Source organism: Chrysemys picta, chromosome 12 (genome assembly GCF_011386835.1).
Source record: "Chrysemys picta bellii isolate R12L10 chromosome 12, ASM1138683v2, whole genome shotgun sequence".
NCBI classification, from domain to species: domain Eukaryota; kingdom Metazoa; phylum Chordata; order Testudines; family Emydidae; genus Chrysemys; species Chrysemys picta.
Window position 1 is genome coordinate 26,660,625 of NC_088802.1, and position 20,217 is coordinate 26,680,841.

Below are 20,217 nucleotides of genomic sequence, written 5' to 3' on the forward strand. Positions count from 1 at the left end.
GCAGGACTCTTTCCAATTTTTCCACATCCTTCTTGTAGTGTGGGGCCCAAAAGTGGACACAGTACTCCAGATGAGACCTCACCAATGCCAAATAGAGGGGAATGATCACATCCCTCGATCTGCTGGCAATGCCCCTACTTATACAGCCCAAAATGCCATTAGCCTTCTTGGCAACAAGGGCACACTGTTGACTCATATCCAGCTTCTCGTCCACTGTAACCCCTAGGTCCTTTTCTGCAGAACAGTTGCCTAGCCATTCGGTCCCTAGTCTGTAGCAGTGCCTGAGATTCTTCCATCCTAAGTGCAGAACTCTGCACTTGTCCTTGTTGAACCTCATCAGATTTCTTTTGGCACAATCCTCTAATTTGTCTAGGTCCCTCTGTATCCTATCCCTACCCTCCAGCGTATCTACCACTCTTCCCAGTTTAGTGTCATCTGCAAACCTGCTGAGGATGCAATCCATGCCATCCTCCAGATCATTAATGAAGATATTGAACAAAACTGGCCCCAGGACCAACCCTTGGGGCACTCCGCTTGATACTGGCTGCCAACTAGACATGGAGCCATTGATCACTCCTCATTGAGCCCGACAATCTAGCCAGCTTTCTATCCACCTTATAGTCCATTCATCCAGCCCATACTTCTTTAACTTGCTGGCAAGAATACTGAGGGAGATTGTATCAAAAGCTTTGCTAAAGTCAAGGAATAACATGTCCACTGCTTTCCCCTCATCCACAGAGCCAGTCATTTCATCATAGAAGGCAAATAGGTTAGTCAGGCATGACTTGCCCTTGGTGAATCCATGCTGACTGTTCCTGATCACTTTCCTCTCCTCTAAGTGCTTCAGAATTGATTCCTTGAGGACCTGCTCCATGATTTTTCCATGGAGTTGTTTGGGAGCTTGTCTTTTGGAGATGCTAAAAGAAGGGCCAGAGAGAGGCTGGATCCCAATCTTCTGTCTGCTATTGGTCAATTCAGCCTGAGTCCTCCATTTCGGATTTCTAGCTAAACCTACTTTAAACTATCATTAAGTACTACTTATAAAAAGCCTTAAATCTTAAACGAACTTCACTTGTATGCACGCCTAAGTATTATGATACTGTCACCACCTTTGTTATGATAATTTGCGTAAGTCAACTCCTGATGTTACTCCCTTCCTGCTTGTTTGCAGCTGTGTGTGACTGCATGCCTCTAGCCTGGGTGCTGCATTTCTTACACAGGATCAGAGCAGCTAAAAAGCCTCTTGTATCACCATGGCACTGGGTAAATTGTTCCAATGGTTAATTACCCTCACTGTCTAAAGCAGGGGTACCCAATTTAAGGCCCACTGGCCATACACAGACCACCAGAGCATTACATAAGGCCCGCAGCCTGCTTCAACACAATATACTAATGGCCAATTCATTAGTGTTTTGTCTTTAAACAGACAATACTGTACATAGAAGAAAACTATCTAAATACATATGAAACAAACTGAACTTAAAATATAAATCAATATGGGGGACTTTAAATCTTATTAAAATATGTAGAATCTGTTTGGTCCACACAAGTTTGTACTTGGATTTATATGGCCCTCCTGTGTAATAAGATTGAGCACCACTGGTCTAAAGAAATTATGACTTATCAAATATGACATTAATTCTTTGCCCCCAAGATATCCATGTAAAAATGTTTTGATAATGACAGATCAAAGTGTTAACAATTTACGCATTTTATTTTTCATTGATTTCACAGAATTCAACACTGAACCACAATTTAACTACAATCTTAACTGTGGTTTATTTTACCTATTGCCAACCCATCATTTTAAATATTTTTACAGTATACACACACAAAAATTATTGCTCAAGTCTCTGGTGAATTAGTTTTGAGGTCTGTTCCAAACCTGATGGACAATAGCAGTCTTTCTGTTGATTCAGATGATCAGACTGGTAATGAGCATGCTGTTACTCCAGAAACCTGAGTAGTGCAAGTTTTAAATGGTGGAAGATTTAAATAAATTTAAGTGATGAAACTTCAGTTTCAGTGCTGAACAAGCTTGTACCTCTAGAAAACAATATTTGAGATTTTTTAAAGCACAGTTGGGATTTAGCCACACAATTCCCACTGAAATTTAATGGGAATCCATTCTGAAAACTGTTTGAATGCTCTTATTTTTGATCAGCTGTAGTTTTAGGTTTTGAAGTTAGACACATCTGCAGATCCCTTGCAAAATCTTGTGGAATGTGCCAGCTCCTAAGCAAAGGTAGCTTCATACACATATGTAAGATCTAATGTTATGCCATTAAAGGCAGCTTTTGGATTTTTTTTTTTTTTTTGGTCTCTTCAGCAGCAGAGTCAAGGAAAACAATAATTTTAGGGTTCATTGTGTGGCATTTTCCCTGTGTTCCTAGCATCATTCACTGTCATTATCTTATCATTCAATTTTAGCAGCCTAAGTCCCTGTCTCTACAACTGCATGATTTTTAACTCTGCACATGTAAGCAGTCCCACTGAAGTTACCTGCAGGACTCACTAATGTCATTACTTACTTGCACAAAGTTAAGCATGTGTTTAAGTGTTTGCAGGATCAGTGCTTAAAATTTCAGTACCTTTGGTTTTGAGTGCCCCAATTCAGACACCAGGAAAGGGGCTGCTCAGCTAACCTCCCTCTGAAAACAGTGTGGCTGCTTTAAGGCACCCCAGAAATCACTGATCATGAGAGCCGCTTTTGAAACTGCAATGAAAAATTCAAATGTTTGATTTAAGAAAAAAAAAGGGGGGAATTTGACAACATTTTCCTGAATTCCCCACAGCCTGTGTTTTTCAGCCACGTATGGAGCTGGTCAAAACTGCTTCAAATGTCAACATTTTGGTGAAAAACACTGAATAAAACTTGTGATTTAAAAAAAGAGGGTAAAATTGTCACCAACTTTTTTTTATTATTATTATTAGTCACTTTTTCTAAAAGTTAGCCAAATGAGTTGTCATTTTGCTACATATTTTTTCATGGCTACTTTCCTCCCCCAGAAATCCCTTGGGTAATCAACATAGTCTGTATCCCACTTCACCATCTCCTGCCAAATGGGACCAAATCTACTCCTGCATTCCTCACCACTGCAATGGCCCCTTCCCCATGGAGCCAGATCAGAGCCCCAGCAGGAGGAGAGCATGTGAGTGGGGGGAGGTATTGGTGGAGGGGGAAGTTTTTTGACTTGGTGCTTCTTCCATGTGTGTGTTTTTGATTCCTATTGGAGCTAGTCCAGAGACTTTGAGCAGATTGTCAGCGGAGCAGTGTTTTCACCTCCCCGATGGAGGCCGGGGCTGAAGAAAGGCCGCAGAACCCCATAGAAGGCTCCGCTGTATGAATACAGATGGGTCCTGTCTGTCACATTGTAAAACGAGATCTCGCCTGCCTTGTAGTCTAGGAAAATCCCCACCCGGCTGGGCCGCACACTGACAGTGAGGGGGGTTGGGTGGGAGATCAGGGCCTTGTACTTATCTCCATTCCTCAACCAAACTCTCCAGAATCCGTTGCTAGGAGACAATATAACCTGCCCCTTCCTGCCCACAGATTCTCTGCACACCCCCACGTCCCACTCCACCTTGTCGCCCACCTCCACCTCCCAGTAACACTTTCCTGACGTGAACCTCCTGGAGCCCAGCACTATGATATAAGGATCAAATCGCTCGGGATTGCCGGGCAGCTCCTGTCGCGTGCCTCCATGTGTCACGCTTCTCCTGTCCTCAGACAGGATGAGGTTGGGGTGAGCCGTGTCTGGGTCGAGAATCACATCCACTGGGGAAAAAAGAGAGAGAAAATGTCACAGAGTCACTGCCGGGGGCAAGGATTGGTCATGATGATTAAAGGGAAATTAAACTGCACCTCCATTAATATTTCGGCTACATAGAGTAGGAGTCATGAAAGCTAAACTGGGCTGTGGTGGGTGGCAAGGAGCAAAGGAAAGTTGGGTTTGTGGATAAGGAGCCAGCAGATCTGGGTTCAATTTACAGATCTCCCACAGACTGTTTGTGTGACATGGGTGAGTCACTTAAACTCTGCATCTCAGGTTCCCCTCTGTAAAAATGAGGATATGACTCCTTCTTTTCTCTTGCCCTGTATTACCTTACTTAGACCAGTTCTGCTTGGGGCCTCAACCAATGCCAGAGGAAAGAGTCCCATATACTTCAATGGGCTTTGGATCAGGTCCTATATGAGAATTGTCTTAACATACCAAGACCAGCACTTTTCAGTTCACAATGTGCTGCAGATCTCTGCTCCAATGGTGGCATCATAGAAGGTGTTCATAAGAGGGAGCTGAAAGCTTTGGAACCTGGAACTTTAAGCACCAGGAGGCAGTTTGACATTGTGGGACAAGCAAGCCAACATTAGCTGGATGTTTCTGTGCAAAATGCTTGGCAGTGAAATAGGTAATGTCACCTCCTATATCACTATCATTAGATTTCAGAGTCGACACTCCATTGAGATGAATAAGAGCAATTCCCTACTCTTAGAGCTATTGAGTCAGGCTATCTGCAGACTCAGGCAAAAATCACTGCTTCAGTTTACCCTCAGGTTGCATTTATAATATTTTCTTGCTAATCATGCGAGCTGTTTTTAATTTTTTTTAAATGGAAACTGATAGTCTGGAGAACAGTTCTGAGGTTAAGGTTTGAATTTCATGGCAAATTCCATGGTGCGAGGATCATGAAACATCTGGGGACTTGAATAGAGGAACAGTCTTTACTTACCTTTGAATTTCCTTAGAATGTCAATAATATCAATGTTAGGAATGTTGTATATGTTCTTCAGTTCAGTAAACACAGCTTCAGGTTCCTGCACTTGAATATTTTCACTCCTAAGAAGAACACAGCCCAACTTATCACTCATGGGCTCAGGACAAACATTTATGCAAAGTTTCTAACTGGAGTCAATGCAAAAAGTACCTGGTTAATGTGTCTTTCACATCCTAAAAGGAGAAAATGGAAAGAGGAATTCACATTCTGCAGTGACAGGAGGAAACCAATATTCACTGATTTTTTTTCACACTATTTGCACCATGAACTAGATCCTTCCTTGAACTGTAATACTCAACAATAACTTTGCATTCTATAGCTCTTCTGAGTTCCCATACATATGAGAATGTGGGAAAGCATTGTTAAAGGCTCCCAAATAAGCTTAACTCTGCCCCTGCAGGGACACCAACCTCCCAGTTTCCCTCCTCTGTTCCTATGCTGAAAATGTGTTACTGCTGGGTAAGTGGTAAAGTCCCATTGGGAGTTAGGTACCTAAATGCATTTGAGGAGCTGGTCCTAAGAGCTTTTAGACATGCCGTATACAGTGCATAGATGGAATATAGAAAGCATGCATCAGGTTGTATGCACAGGTGGCGCATGAACTCCCCCTTCGGGGAGGCTAGCCCCCTGGCCTCACCCCTTCTGTCTGAGGCCCTGCCCCCATCACCCACCAGAGCCCCAAACTCCTTCCCTGCCCTGGCCACTGGCCTGACCCCGGGCCGCTAGCTGGCCCAAGCCACCCCGGCCCCTGGCCGCCCTGACTCTGGGCTACTAGCCTGAGCCCCAAGCTCCAGGCCGCTGGCTGGACCTGAGCCCCAGTCGGCTTCAAGGGAGCGGGGGAGGGAGGCGGGTCCTTGGGGCAGAGCATAGGCAGGGCCACAGCCTGGGTTAGGGGAGGCTTAGCCTCCCCTGGCCTGTGATTCCCACCACCCCTGTTTTCATAGAAGGACTCCCATCACCATAGTATCTGGTCACCTCATAAATATTAATGGGACAGCTCCTCAGCTGGTGAAAATCAGTGGAGCTCCACCGACATCAGTGAAACACCGATCCTCACCAGCTGAGGCTCACACCCAATGAATTTACACTTGCAAACACCAGTCAGGTTATACTGGTATTAACCCCGTTCTACAAAGAGAGGCAATTAAGTAACTTGCCCCGGGGCACACAGGAGATCTGTGGCAGAGCAGGGAATCGAGCCCAGGTCTTGTGAGTCCTGCGCCAGTGCTTTAACCTCAAAAATATCCTTCTTTATTCGCCTGTACCACTGCCAGGAAGACCTTGGTCTTGGTCCATGCTACAATACTGGATCGATGTACATCGACTTGCATCAAATCTATTTGCGCACGTGTCTCCAGCCAATGTAAGTGGCCCTTTATGGCAACACAGTGAAGCCACCTCCCTGAACAGTGGTGAGCCAGCGGCGTGCGCAAGCATGGCTGGTGGGTATCACAGGCCAGTGGAGGCTGAGCCTCCCCAAACAGCCAGGTGTGGCCCCCTCCCCGAGACCCCTCCTGTTTCCCACTCTTTTCCCCTTTGCCCTAGACTGGGGCTAGGGGGGACTGGACTGTGGCCTGAGACTCGGGGTGGCTGGGGTCGGTGCTCGGGCCGCCCAACCTTGGCACTCCGGGGCTGGGAGCGCTCGGGCAGCCCAGGGCTGGGCAGGGGGGCTGGTGGCTGCATGGTATGCTCAGGGGCTCTGGAGGGGGAGGGGCGGGGCCTCGGGCAGAAGCTGTGGGCCAGGGGCTAGCCTCCCCGAATGGGCGAGGTGAGTCAGGTGCTGGAGGCAAACGCAACATGTGGGACTCCAGCAACAGGGAAGGAGAAGTAGCAGCTGTAGGGGTGGGGGGAGGAGTCGCTCAGCCAGCAGCCAGCCACTCTGCTGCTTCCTTCCTTCCCAGGCTGCAGGGACATACAGATTTTTGGGTGGCCCGTGCCCCTGCTTGCCCTCCCCTGTGCATGCCCCTGTGGTGAGCCATGATCAATGCAGAGCGAGTGTAGACACTGCGTGACCTATGTTGACCCTAACAGTCCTCCAGCAGCTATCCTACAATGCCCGACAGTGACCACTCTGGTCAAAACTGTGAACTCCACTGCTCAAGGGTCACAGAGACCCAAAGCCGCCCCACCTCCTTTGCAATTCCTGCATATTTTTGAAGGGCCTTTTTCCTGCTTGCCCAGCTGGGTGACCTAGGGTGACCAGACAGCAAGTGTGAAAAATCGGGACGGGGGTGGGGGGTAATAGGAGCCTATATAAGAAAAAGACCCCAAAATCAGGACTGTCCCTATAAAATTGGGACATCTGGTCACCCTAGGGCGACCACACCTAGCACCTCTCCCTTGTTATCTGCAACTGCCCAGCGGAACATATCGGCTACACGCTCCAGATGTGCTTCTGCCTGGAGCAGACAGGAGATATTGGATCTCGTGGGCCTGTGGGCAGAGAAGCTGTGCAAGCACAACTACGGAGCAGCTGTAGACACATGGATGTCTACAAAAGATTGCACAAGGGATGTGGGAGAAGGGGTAGAAGAGCAACAATTCTCTAGCAATCTTTCATCAGCAGCACTGATCCTATGGAGATGGTCACATGGCAGCTCTCGCGAGGCACATGGGAACTTTCCTTTAACAAAAGCAAGAGAAATTCTGGAGCAGATGGACCCTCCAGACTGGGGTTTTATTATTTAGGTAACAATAAAACTGAAAGAGCTTTTTCTTCCTTGGTCATTAGATCCAATGCCAATGGGGTTTGATACCCGTTAATTCAGCATGGATTGACGGGATGGGGGAGTTTCTCACCTTCAGCAACGCGGCAGCTGGTTGCTGACACTTCTCCTCTATCTCCGTGATCAGCTTCTGCAGAGAGGAGCACTGTTCTGAGAGCTTTATTATATTCCCATGCAGCTTCTTCAGGGTCTCTTTCTCCTCCTTCCTCAGTTTCCGCAGCAGCTGCTCCTCTTCCTCATTCAGGAACTCGTGCAGCTTCTCAAATTCAAACTCAATGCACATTCTCTGATAGTGCGTCCTCTCCTTCATTAAAAGTAAAAAAAAAAAAAAAAATGAAAACAACCACAGAAAAATATCAGCCAGTTTGGGGTAGGGATAAATGTAAAGAGGGTAGCGATGCAACATGGCCCAGGGGCTAGCCCTGAAAGGTTCTACTTCTTGTTCTGCCACTGAGCTGCTATGCGACTTCAACCAAATCATTTCACCTCTGCCTCTGTTTTCTCCCCCACCTTTGTGTGTCTTGACTCTTTAGATGGTTAATTCTTTGGGCAGGGGCTGTTGCTTACACAGTGTGTGGACGATGTCCAGCACAGTAATAGGCAGTTCTTATCTTTGAGATCTATGGATGAAAAGTGCCATATAAGAGCTAGGAGTTATTGTTTAGCAATTTGCATCAGTAGATTTCTAAGTGTTCTAAAAGGAGGTCGATATCATTACCCCCATTTTACAGATGGGGAAACTGAGGCACGGAGCAGGGAGGTGATAGGTCAGGGTCACCCAGCAGGCCAGAGCCAGGAATAGAAACCAGTTTTTCCAGAGCCTCAGTTCAGTGCTCAGATTCTCAAACTTCATAGCACCGTGACCCCCTTCTGACAACAAAAATTACTACACGACCCCAGGAGGGGGTGTGAAGCCTGAGCCCACCTGAGCCCCACCGCCACAGGGCTTCAGCTCCAGCCAGGGTGCCCGTAACCTGAGCTCTGCTGCCCAGGGCAGAAACCCAAGGGTTCTGGCTTCGGACCTGGGCAATGGGGCTCAGGCTTCGGCTTTGGCCCTGGGCCCCAGCAAGTCTAAGCCAGCCTTAACGACCCCATTAAAACAGGGTCATGACCTGCTCTGGGGTCCCGACCCACAGTTTGAGAACCCCTGCCCTAGACACTAGAACATACAGGGGCCCCTGAGCCTGGTTGGGTCTCCTGTATTGCTAACCAGCAACATAGGTGCCGACTGCGTGGGTGCTCTGGGGCTAGAGCACCCTCGGGGAAAAATTAGTGAGTGCTCCGCACCCAACAGCAGCCAAGCTCCCCGCCTCCTTCTTCCTCTCCCCAGCACGCCACATCCCCGCTCCTCCCCCTCCCTCCCAGCATTTCCCGCCGCCTAACAGCTGTTTGGCGGCACTTAGGACTTTCTGGGAAGGAGGAGGAGGAGCAGGGATGCCGGCGTGCTCAGGGGAGGAGGCGGAGAAGAGGCGGAGCAGGGGTGGGGACTTGGGGGTAGGGGGTGCAATAGGGGCAGGAAGGGGCAGGGACTTTGGGGAAGGGGTGGAATGGGGGTGGAGTGAGGGCGGGGCGGGAAGAGGCAGGGCAGGGCAGGGCCGGGGCGGGGAGGGGTCGAGCATCCACCATGCAGAGGGGAATTCAGCACCTATGACCAGCAATGTTAATTAAAAACCTTTATATGGCACAGTAATCAAAGCCATGGTGTGCGGTCTAGTGGTGGGCAGGTGTTGTGCTTGTTTTTTGCCATGGGATGGACGTCACATATTAAAGCCCCAAAGACTATTATTAATTGGCTTATCACAGTGCATAGGAGCCCTAGCTGTGGAGCAGGCAAATACGGAACTTGGAAATTTTATGGGATTTATGGGATTTTAAGTGTCTTGCTCCTTTCATAGAATCATAGAATATCAGGGTTGGAAGGGACCTCAGGAGGTCATCTAGTCCAACCCCCTGCTCAAAGCAGGACCAATCCCCAACTAAATAATCCCAGCCAAGGCTTTGTCAAAGCCTTAAAAACCTCTAAGGAAGGAGATTCCACCACCTCCCTAGGTAACGCATTCGAGTGCTTCACCACCCTCCTAGTGAAAAAGGTTTTCCTAATATCCAACCTAAACCTCCCCCACTGCAACTTGAGACCATTACTCCTTGTTCTGTCATCCGGTACCACTGAGAACAGTCTAGATCCATCCTCTTTGGAACCCCCTTTCAGGTAGTTGAAAACAGCTATCAAATCCCCCCTCATTCTTCTCTTCTGCAGACTAAACAATCCCAGTTCCCTCAGCCTCTCCTCAGAAGTCATGTGCTCTAGCCCCCTAATCATTTTTGTTGCCCTCCGCAGGACTCTTTCCAATTTTTCCACATCCTTCTTGTAGTGTGGGGCCCAAAAGTGGACACAGTGCTCCAGATGAGGCCTCACCAATGTTGAATAGAGGGGAATGATCACGTCCCTCGATCTGCTGGCAATGCCCCTACTTATACAGCCCAAAATGCCGTTAGCCTTCTTGGCAACAAGAGCACACTGTTGACTCATATCCTTTCTCCATGCTGTGCAGTTTTTACCTGCTCCAAACTACACATCAAGCAGGGATTCCATCTCTTTACACAACACCTGGGATGTTTTCGCCCATCAATCAAGAGTGAGTTACTAGGTTCCCTTGAGATGATTCACTCCAGAAAATAGCCCCTTCTCCTCACACAGCGACACCTGCTCGTCATCGCTTGACACTTCCCTTCTTACGACTGACAAACAGGTTTTCAGCGACCAGTATTTTTAATTAAAAAAAAAAGAATGGAGATGCAGCTGCATCAGCGTTTCTGGTCTATATATTCATGACGAGACTCACTGGGCCTGGAGGATGGGAAGAAGCGGTTTCTAACCATCAGAGGAGCAAGGCTCTGGAACAGCTTCCCAGTAAGAGCAGTGGGGGCAAACAACCTGACCGGTTTGCAGATGGAGCTTAGTCATTTTACGAACAGGATGCTCTGATGGGGTGGCTTGCGATAAGGGCTGGACTCAATGACCCAGGAGGTTTCTTCCTGTCCTGTGTCCCTATCAGGCACTGAACTGGGACTCGGGACATCTGGATTCTATTCCCTACTCCACCGGCGAGCCACTGGGTGACCCTGGGAAAATCTCCGTGCCTTTGCTTCAACTCCCACCCTATGTCTATTTAGATTTTAAACTCTCTGGGAGCAAGGGCTTTCTCTTATCAGAACATCATAGAAATGTAGGGCTGGAAGGGACCTTGAGAGCTCCCTGTCTGGAGAGCACCCTAGCGCTATGGTGCCTTGATCATGGGTGTAGCCTCTTGGTGCTATAAGGATACAAATAAATAAGTAATATCAGTATCTTGCCATAGTGGGATGGCGGGGAGGGGACATATAGGAAGTGCTAACTGGAGAGCAATTACATCAAATGGCCACACGATGGCAGCAGAACCTGGAGAATGAGAACGTGTTTCACAATTACTGGGTTGCAGCGTATTATGAGCTGCTGCGGGAGACGGGGGGGGAGCTGATTCCCGGAAGGGCTGGGGGACCTAGCCAAGTGGGAGCCAGGGATGCTAAACCCCACCGAAAAACCAGCCACTACATCTGCCCTCATGCATGGCTAATCCCAAAGGGACATAGCCTCCTCCTGGCAGACATTTGCCAGAACCCCCGGAAAACCTGCAGTGGCAGTAGGCTTGTGAATGGTTAAAACCATGGGGCCCTGCCTTCCAGTCAGCTGTCTTCTTTCCCTCCTGGTATTTCAGCTCCCAAGCTTCCTCCATCTGCATTTTCAGGAGCTCCACTGCTGTCTGCAGCTTCCTCTGGCAAGAAAAGCACAGCTAGTGTAGGGTTACCATATTTCCACAATCAAAAAAGAGGACACTGGAGGAGCCCCGCTCTAGCCCCGCCCCTGGCCCGCCCCATCCACTCCCTCCCACTTCCCACCCCCTGACTGCCCCCCTCAGAAGCCCCAACCTCCCCCCGCTCCTTGTCCCCTGACTGCCCCCTCCTGAGAACCCCCCACCCTAACTGCCCCCTAGGACCCTACCTGTCCCCTGACTGCCCTGACCCTTATCCACACCCCCACCCCATATTCACACCCCTGCCCCCAGACAGACCCCCGGGACTTCCATGCCCTATCCAACTGCTCCCCGCCCCCTGACAGGACCCCCAGAACTCCCAACCTATCCAACCCCCTTTGCTCCCTGCCTGCCTCGACCCCTCTCCACACCCCTGCCCCCCTGACCACCTCCCCAAACTCCCGACCCATCCAACCCCCACCCCCCGTCCCCTGACCAGGGCCGGCTTTAGCAAGAGCCCAGGAATTGGGCTGTGCTCCGGCCGGGGTCGCGGGGCTTGGGGCCGGGCTAGAGGTGCTCGGCCAGAACCGGGGCCGCTGCCCTGGGGCCCAAGCCAGTCCGTAGCTGCTGGGGCCAGAACTGGGGCCGGCGCCCCGGGGCCCAAGCCGAGCTGGGCCGGAGCCGCTGGGGCCAGGGCCAGGGGTGCTCAGCCAGGGCCACTCGGCCGGGGCCGGGCCGGTGCGCTCAGCCAGAACCAGGGCTGCTGCCCTGGGGCCGGAGCTGGGCCAGAGCCGCTGGGGCCAGAACCGGGGCCGGCGCCCTGGGGCCCGAGCCGAGCTGGGCTGGAGCCGCTGGGGCCGGGGGTGCTTGGCCAGCGCCGGGCCGGTGCGCTCGGCTGGAACCGGGGCCGCTGTCCTGGGGCCTGAGCCAGGCCGGAGCCGCTGGGGCCAGGGCTGGGGGTGCTCGGCCTGCGTCGCTCAGCCGGGGCTGGGCCAGCGCGCTCGGCCAGAACCGGGGCCGGTGCCCCGGGGCCTGAGCCCAGCCGGGCCGGAGCCGTTGAGGCCAGGGCCGGAGCCACTGGGGCCGGGGTCGGGGATGCTCGGCCGGCGTTGCTCGGCCAGAACCAGGGCCGGTGGCCTGGGGCCCGAGCCGAGCCGGGCTGGAGTTGCTGGAGGCAGGAGGGAGCCACTCGGTCAGGGCTGGACTGGGCCGTGCCGCGCCTCACCTCCCCAGAGCCCTCCTCCTTGCGTCCCCCCCCAGCTTACCTGCTGCTGCCCGCCTGCCCCTGCTTGTTTTCAGACTTCCCGCGAATATCTGATTTGCGGGAAGCAGAGAAAGGGGAGGAGCAGGGGGCAGAGCATTCTGGGGAGGGGAGGAGGGGGAAGACAGCTGCGGGGTCGGGCAGCTTGCTAAGGCTGCAGGGGATGGGGGGAGCCGGGAAGGGGCTTTGGCTGCCCAGCGGCACTTGGCTGCCGCTTTTCAATCTATAAATAGCTGACCGGGGGGAAATCCCTGACATTTTTAGATTTTTAGAAATCCTCCCCAGACGGCTATTTATAGACCGAAAAGCCGGACATGTCCGGGGAAATCCGGACGTATGGTAGCCCTAAGCTAGTGAGCTCTCCTTAAATCATAGACAATCACCACACACAGGCTAAGGGCACAGCACAGTTTAAACTGATGAAAAGCAAGAGTGTCAAGTGGAAATAAACAGCATGATCTGCTCTGCCTGATGACCCCGGCTGCCTTAGGAGAAGCTGTGATGCAGCGTTAAGAGACTGGGACATTGGCGATACTATAAGATGCAGATATTTGCAATAATTTGGAAGCCAAATTTGCAAAGGCAAAATGCAAAAGCATTGCATCAGAAGAACGGGTGTGCAATGGTTGTGCATGTGCACGCACATGTACACACACAAAACACCACAATGTACCCCCTTACAATAAGCCTTTCCATAGAGAAATTGGTGCATGAATTAACTAATTTATTTTAATTTATACATAAACTCGCTTCCGCAGCCATCACCACCTTCCGCTACAGTGTGGGGCATGGGTTGCTTGCAAGGATCATCCAGATATATCTCACTTAATCAATTTCTGGCTACTGCCGGGGCCTTAGCAGTGCTGCACCTCGGTCCCTCCTATTCTCTACCTGTGGTACACAATAGCTTAGTTTCCTGGGGGTTGAAATCAATGGTGCCAATTCAGACACTTCTTGCGGGGGGAGGGGGGGAATTCTGGTCCCCACCCGACCCCGAAGCAGGAACCTTGTTCCAGTCCCCACTTGTGTCCCCCACTAGGCCAGGAGTCTCCCCTCTCTCTCACCCACGTGGTGCATGAACTGATGCTGCCAGGAGTAAAGTTCTCAGTAGACTGCCCATGCGTCAAGTCACAACAGCACTCACTGCAACTTGGCCTGTTCCCTGCTGTAGGCAGGGGCAGCCCAGTCAAACTTCAATGGCACTGCGACCACTCAGCCAGAGAAATGCTCCGGACCACTCCAGCAGCAGTTGTACTAATTTCAGTTGCTTAAAAGTGGCCTTGCCCTCCCCCTCCCCCCTGACTTCGCAGCCTATTAAACTTTGAACAAGTGCAAAAGCCTGGAGGAAGGGGGGCATTCACCACCTGCAGACCCCCTAATTGGCACCAATGGCTGTCATACTTTGGTCTAATTTCAGTAGATGGGTTGGAGTGCGGTTGCTGGGAGTTGTTGGTGGCCTGTGATACACAGGTGGTCAGACTAGATATTTGGTGTCCCCGTCTGGCTTTGATCTTTATGATCACACAGCATCCAGGTCAGAGGCTGATGAAGGTCTTCTGGGGCCCTGGGTCAGAGTGAGTCAGGGGGCCCCGGTGCCTTCTGTCTGTGGTCCCACCCCTTCTGCCTGTGGCCCCGCCCATGGCCCCACCCCATTTCACTCCTTCCCCCGCAGCCCCGTCCCCGTTCCCACTCCATTCCACCCCTTCCCCCGCAGCCCCACCCACCGCTCGCTCCTTTCCACCTCAAACCCTCCTCTGCGGCCCTAAGTCCAGAGACGCTTTATGCCCCAGGGCCACAGTAGGGAGTGAGAGCTCCTCCAGACCCGGGGCTGTGGCAGGGGGGGATTTTTGTGGGGGCCCCAATTTGGCCAGGGCCCCTGGGCACAGGCCTCATTGCCCCAAGTGGCCATCCACCACTGGTCCAGCCACACAACAATGAACACAAGGTAAGAGGAGGACACAGGCCTGGTGAGAGCGCAGTTAGAAGAGGCAGGGCACAGCTGTTTCCTGGCTCATGGGCACTATGGCCAGGCTTCTCTGTCCCTCCCTAGGGCTGGCAGCAGCGTAGGGCAGACATGTGGGGCAGGAGGTCTCTCGTGTAAGTGGTGCCTGGGCTTTGTGCTGAATTTCACCGTCACTGCTGCCAGCTACAGGGAGAGGCTGAAAGCAGAGGCACAGAGCAGAGGCACGGCAGCACCCTACCTTGTACTCCTGGGCAGCCTCCTCAATGGGAACCACAGTGTGAGCGCAGTGAGCCTGGGAGTCCCTGCAGCTCATGCAGATCGGGGTTTGATCCTCTGTGCAGAACAGGTCCAGAACCGCCTGGTGTTCCCCGCACTCCGGCTCCACCTCAGGCTCTTCGCCCACTTCCAGACTGATTTTTTCAGCTTCATCTGCCCCACTGCCTGGCTGCCCCTGGGGCTTGTCCTCTCCGTGCCTAGGGGCCTTGTGACACAGGGGGCAGGAGGTGGCTGTGCCCGACTCCCCCTTGAAGGGGGTGACACAGAAGCGGCAGAACTTGTGCTTGCACCCTTTAAAGGTCACCGGGATCTTATAGGGGCCCTGGCAGCTCGAACAAACAACCCCATGCTGGCGGCGCAGGGCAGGGTTCATGGCAGCCAAGGTGCCTCCAGGGAGTAGAGCTGAGTTAGCTTTCACTTTCCTGTCTTGGGAAACACAGGTCAACAGCTGGAGTGCCAGGAGCAGGTTGTTAATTTGCTGATCTAAGAATGGATCACTGCCCCAAGTCACCACCCCCTGTGGCTTTCACAGCCTTCTCTGGCATCCATCCAGACCCTGAGCATTCCCAGCCCAGCTTAATATCTAACCATATGCAATTAGTGTCAGGTAACAGCATAACAGCTGGGAGTTTGACAGTCTACTCAGGCAGGGAGTGCAGTGGGAGCAGAAAGACAAATGACTCCACGGGCAATCAGATAGTCAGGACACATCTGATGGCTGGAACTCCATCCTTTATTAAGATCTCCACCACCTACAACACATTCTGATTCTGTCTGGAAACTGAAGGACCAAGAGCTCTATGAATTTCACTCCCTTCCTTTTATCATTGTAAACCTTTTTGCCTACCTAGAAAAACAAACCCATTTAAAACAAAATCCCAAATAAAACTCAGAGCTTGTGAAACTGTTTGCGCTGATGTCATCTTACCAAGTAAATATAAATAATTCCCCTTTGTTGACAACTCTGGTGATTTTATTGCAAGTCTCACAATATTTGATGTTTTCCTTAAAGCCCCATCTCCAGGAGACATGTGAATGTGTGAGACGTGCAGCTTTATTTGAAACAAAGGCAAGTTTCTAGCCCTCGTTGCAGATAAAAGCTTGAAAATGTGACCTGAACAGATTCATAGAAAGGCCAGAAGGGCCCATCGTGATCATCTAGTCTGACCTCCTGCACATCACAGGCCACAGAACCTCACCCACCCACTCCTGTAATAGATCCATAACCACTGGCTGAGTTATTGCAGTCCTCAAATAATGGTTTCAAGACTTCAAGTTACAGAGAATCCACCATCTACACTAGTTTAAAGTTGCAAATGACCCATGCCCCATGCTGCAGAGGAAGGCAACCCCCCGCCACCCCCCCCCCCCGGGTGTCTGCCAATCTGACCCAATGGAAAATTCTTTCCTGATCCCAAATATGGTGATCAGTTAGACCCTGAGCATTTCAGCAAGACCCACCAACCAGACACCTGGGGAAGAATTATCTATAGTAACTCAGAGCCCTCCCCATCTAGTCTCCCATCATTAGCTGTTGGGGATATTTGCTACTAGTCATTACACATTGGCTACATGCCATTGTAGGCAGACTCATCATACCATCTCCTCCATAAACTTATCAAGCTCAATCATGAAGCCACTTAGGTTTCTTGCCCCCACTGCTCATATCTGGGGCAGGCGATTCTCCCCCAGTTGTAAAGATCAAGGATAAAGCACAAAGGTAACTTAGGAACCTATGTCCCATTTTCAAAAGTGACTGTGGCCTTTAGGGGTGTCTCATGGGTTCTGTCCACACCACAATAAAAAACCCACAGCATCAAGTCTCAGAGTCTGGATCAATTGATGCCTGCTCATGGGACTAAAATTGTGGTGGGCAAGCCTGGGTTTAATTAAACCAGTTTAGCTGAACTGTTGCAAACCCCTGTGTAGACATTCTCCATGACTGCTATTCTTATTTCAGTTGAAGAGCAGCTTATTCCAATTTAACTTAAACCTGTTCCCAATCAGTTTACACTAAAAATCAAAATAAGACAGTGAAATTAGCATCTCTACACTGACTTTTGCACTGGTTTAACTAAATCAGTTTGGAGTCACTGGGTCTGATTCCCCTCTCACTCTCCCCTCTGTAAATCAGGAGTAACCCCACTGATGTTAATGGCCCAAGATGCTAGCCAAAATTCAGTTGTTTCTGAAAGGAGGAAAAATGAATGATATGAGCTAGGATATCTAGTGAGTACAGAGGCAGTTGGAGAGAGCATTGAAAGCCCCCAGGTTCTGGAGAAAGCTGGGGAATTAATCTGCTCAGATCAGTCTTTTAGCTCTTTTCGGAACCTTTCCAACAGTTTTGTCTATTCCATTGTTTCAGGTTTCAGCAGTCTGCTCCGGCACTGCACCAGGATCCTTCTAACTCCCACGTTTCTAGATAAGGGCTGAGTTCAGGCTGAGAGTTTGGCTCTGGTGTTTGTTGCTTGAAGTTCGAGGGGTCTACAACTTGTCTTCAATACACTATGCCATTGCCAGCATCCTCCCTGGGACAGATTGTGGTAGTATCCAGTCGCTTTAGTTGAATGGATGGGAGTGTGGAGAGAGAGAAAGAGCATATGGCCCTTGTCTCTTCTTTTATGCTCTTCCAGAGGGTCTCACGGACAAACACGTAGGATCCAGGGTGGCCTCTGTCTTTGAATTTCCATGCTGCATTCCCCAAAGGAGCCAGTAGATGGTACTGGAGTATTGCAAAGAGTCTGTAGCTGATATTTCTTTCTGTGATGAGCTGGCTGACAGGGGTTACTCCTGGAAAAAATCTGCGACACTGCGGCGCAGCAGAAAAATGCATCATCGCTCCCCCCATTCCCTTTGCTTCCTTGCAGAAAATGGTTTCTGCGGGGAAGCAAAGAGAAGCTGCACCAGTACTCACTCACCTCCCGGCAGCTCAGATGCTCAGTTCCCGCAGCCCGGGGAGAGGAAAATCACTTGGGGGCAGGGGTCTGGGGATACCCTGGGGCACCCAGGGACATTAGTGGGGAGTGGGGGAGGAGAACGGTGATTTATAATAATAATTAATGGAGATATCCCATCTCCTAGAACTGGAAGGGACCTTGAAAGGTCATCAAGTCCAGCCCCCTGCCTTCACTAGCAGGACCAAGTACTGATTTTGCTCCAGATCCCTAAGTGGCCCCCTCAAGGATTGAACTCACAACCCTGGGTTTAGCAGGCCAATGCTCAAACCACTGAGCTATCCCTCCCCCATGCACAATGCAGCCAGGGCTGGGTCAGATCAACCCCCAGAAACTTCCCCTGGCTGCCGGAAGCTCTGCCGCGGGAGTGGGTCTGGGTGTGTGTGTGGGGGGGGAGGGTGCGGGGGGGTCTGGGTTCGGTGGACAGGGAAGCAACTCCCTGTACAATGTACAATGACCCCTGCCCCCACCCATGCACCTGGAACCCCCCCCACACCGGTGCATCCCCCTGGATCAGGAGCCCCCTGAAACCCCCCCAAGCCTTACCTCCTGCATAAGGAGCCTCCCACACCTGGATCCCCACCCCACTGAGCCCCAACCAGTTACAACCCGACCCCCCACCAAGCCCCAGTCCTCCCCCCACCGCTGAGCCCTAACCACTTTCACCCCCCTGCAGAGTCCCATTCCCCCTGCACCCAGCCCCTGTACACCCAGACCCCCCACTGAGCTGCCCACATCAGATTGCGCCACACAGAACTCTTGAGTGAATTCTTCACCAAAAAAAAAATAATAAAAAAACAATTCTGCAAAGTTCTGCATATTTTATTTGTCAACATAATGCAGAAACACAATAACAATATAATCACACCATTTTCAATTATTTGCTGACAAGCATTTTGAAGTAAATTACCAAAATAATTGAAAATGGTGTGATTATATTGTGTTATTTTGACAAAATATGAGAATTTTAAAACATGTGCAGAATTTTTAATTTTTTGGTGCAGAAAAACACCCCTTTCAACAAAATTACTTCCTATAAAAGTCGTGAAGTAATTTACAATAAGGTTGGGTGTTTAGGGGTGTTCTTGCCAGAAAACCATTTTGGTCCTTTTTTTTTTTTTAAATACAGCAAATGCATACCCTCCAGACACAACTCGCAGTGACATCTGACCAACTAACTCCATTATCTTATTGTCCTGATTGGTCCCTATACTTAACCAAGTAGAATAAAATAGATAACTAAAAAGGTTACAGGATATAGGTTTCCCATACTTACATAGAACACGCTGTTCTGAGTCTCAAAACACATATGTTCCACAGTTCATACAAGCAAACATTCAGAGGAGACATCTGTTTTGGAAAGAAAACATATTACAAATATCACACATGATTCAATTCAAAGGACTTTGAGAAGATGCAGGGAGAGTGGTTTTGGGATTAAGGGAAGTAAGGATGTCTCAATGGAGTCCCACACACATGGCTTCCTGGGGAACCTATCCGTTCAATAGTAATGGCCTCAAAGTATCTCCAGCAAATCCACCCTTGTTACTTTACAATGGGGCCATTTCACAAAGAGGGGTAACTTGGTGTAAACACCAGTCCAGTGGCAAGTGCTTGATGGAGGGGAGGGGAGGGGATTACCCTTTTGAATTCGCTGTGAGAAACAGCACTAATGTGGAGTTAAGGTTGCTCACTGTTGCTTCCTGTCTTTCCACAATTCGGAGTGTGGCTAAATGTAATCCCATATTTCCTGGTTTTCAGAGAGTTAAGGTAAAGTCTCCCACACCATTCCTCCAACAACCTTAACTCTGTCATCAGAACAGGCCGGAGGTACTAGGCCCAAACCAGGCTGATCTGTCCCTGACAAAATCGGCCATTTTGTGTCGTGTCCAGCCCCATGTTCTACCATCACTCCCCCTCTGATGGACTCACTGACCCTCCCTGCTTTAGGTATAGCTGGGATCACCAGGGGATTAGACGTAGCCAGTGGCCGGAGCTTGGACTGCCATCTGAAGAGAGGGACAGCTGCAACTAGTGGGGTCAGAGTCCTTTTCTTCGGGGTTGTGCTATGCAAGGAGTCTGAGTAGCTGAGCAAAGTGGACCCTCTTGGATCTAAAATCTAAGAATATATGACAGTTTTTCAAAAAAGCCTGTAGAGTTAGTGGTGGATTACCACACGGGCCTATGGGGCCCATGTCCAGGGGCCCCGGCCAATTTGGGGCCCCTGGAAAAATCTCCCCCTATTGCGGTCCCAGGGCTGGAGAAGCAGTGGAAGCATAGCGCTTCTCCGGTCTTGAGGCTGTAGCAGGGGGCTGGGAGGAGCAGAAAGGAACGAGCAGAGGGTGGGGCAAGGGAGGAAGTGGTGGAACAGGGCAGGGATGTGGGCGGAACGAGGGCAGGGCTGTTGGGGAAAGGGCGGAATGGGGTGGGGCTATGGGTGGGGCCACAGGCAGAAGAGGTGGGGCGGGGC

At 50.6% G+C, this 20,217-nt stretch overlaps 1 protein-coding gene across 2 annotated transcripts; it reads right to left on the reverse strand.

Moving 5' to 3' along the window:
- Positions 1-1,695: 1,695 nt before the first annotated feature.
- Positions 1,696-18,096, reverse strand: LOC101935436 (E3 ubiquitin-protein ligase TRIM39-like). 2 transcript variants are annotated; one of them, XM_024112975.3, is made up of 6 exons: positions 14,756-18,096; positions 11,219-11,314; positions 7,576-7,806; positions 4,927-4,949; positions 4,732-4,838; positions 1,696-3,778 (listed from the first exon to the last, which is right to left on the reverse strand). In XM_024112975.3, exons 1-6 carry the CDS (start codon positions 15,164-15,166, stop codon positions 3,237-3,239), a joined length of 1,410 nt encoding a protein of 469 aa, XP_023968743.2. In that variant the 5' UTR covers positions 15,167-18,096; the 3' UTR covers positions 1,696-3,236. The 2 variants fall into 2 exon arrangements, with proteins under 2 accessions (XP_023968743.2, XP_042704003.2); XM_042848069.2 differs by lacking the exon at positions 11,219-11,314 and having other exon boundaries at positions 14,756-15,240.
- Positions 18,097-20,217: the final 2,121 nt, after the last annotated feature.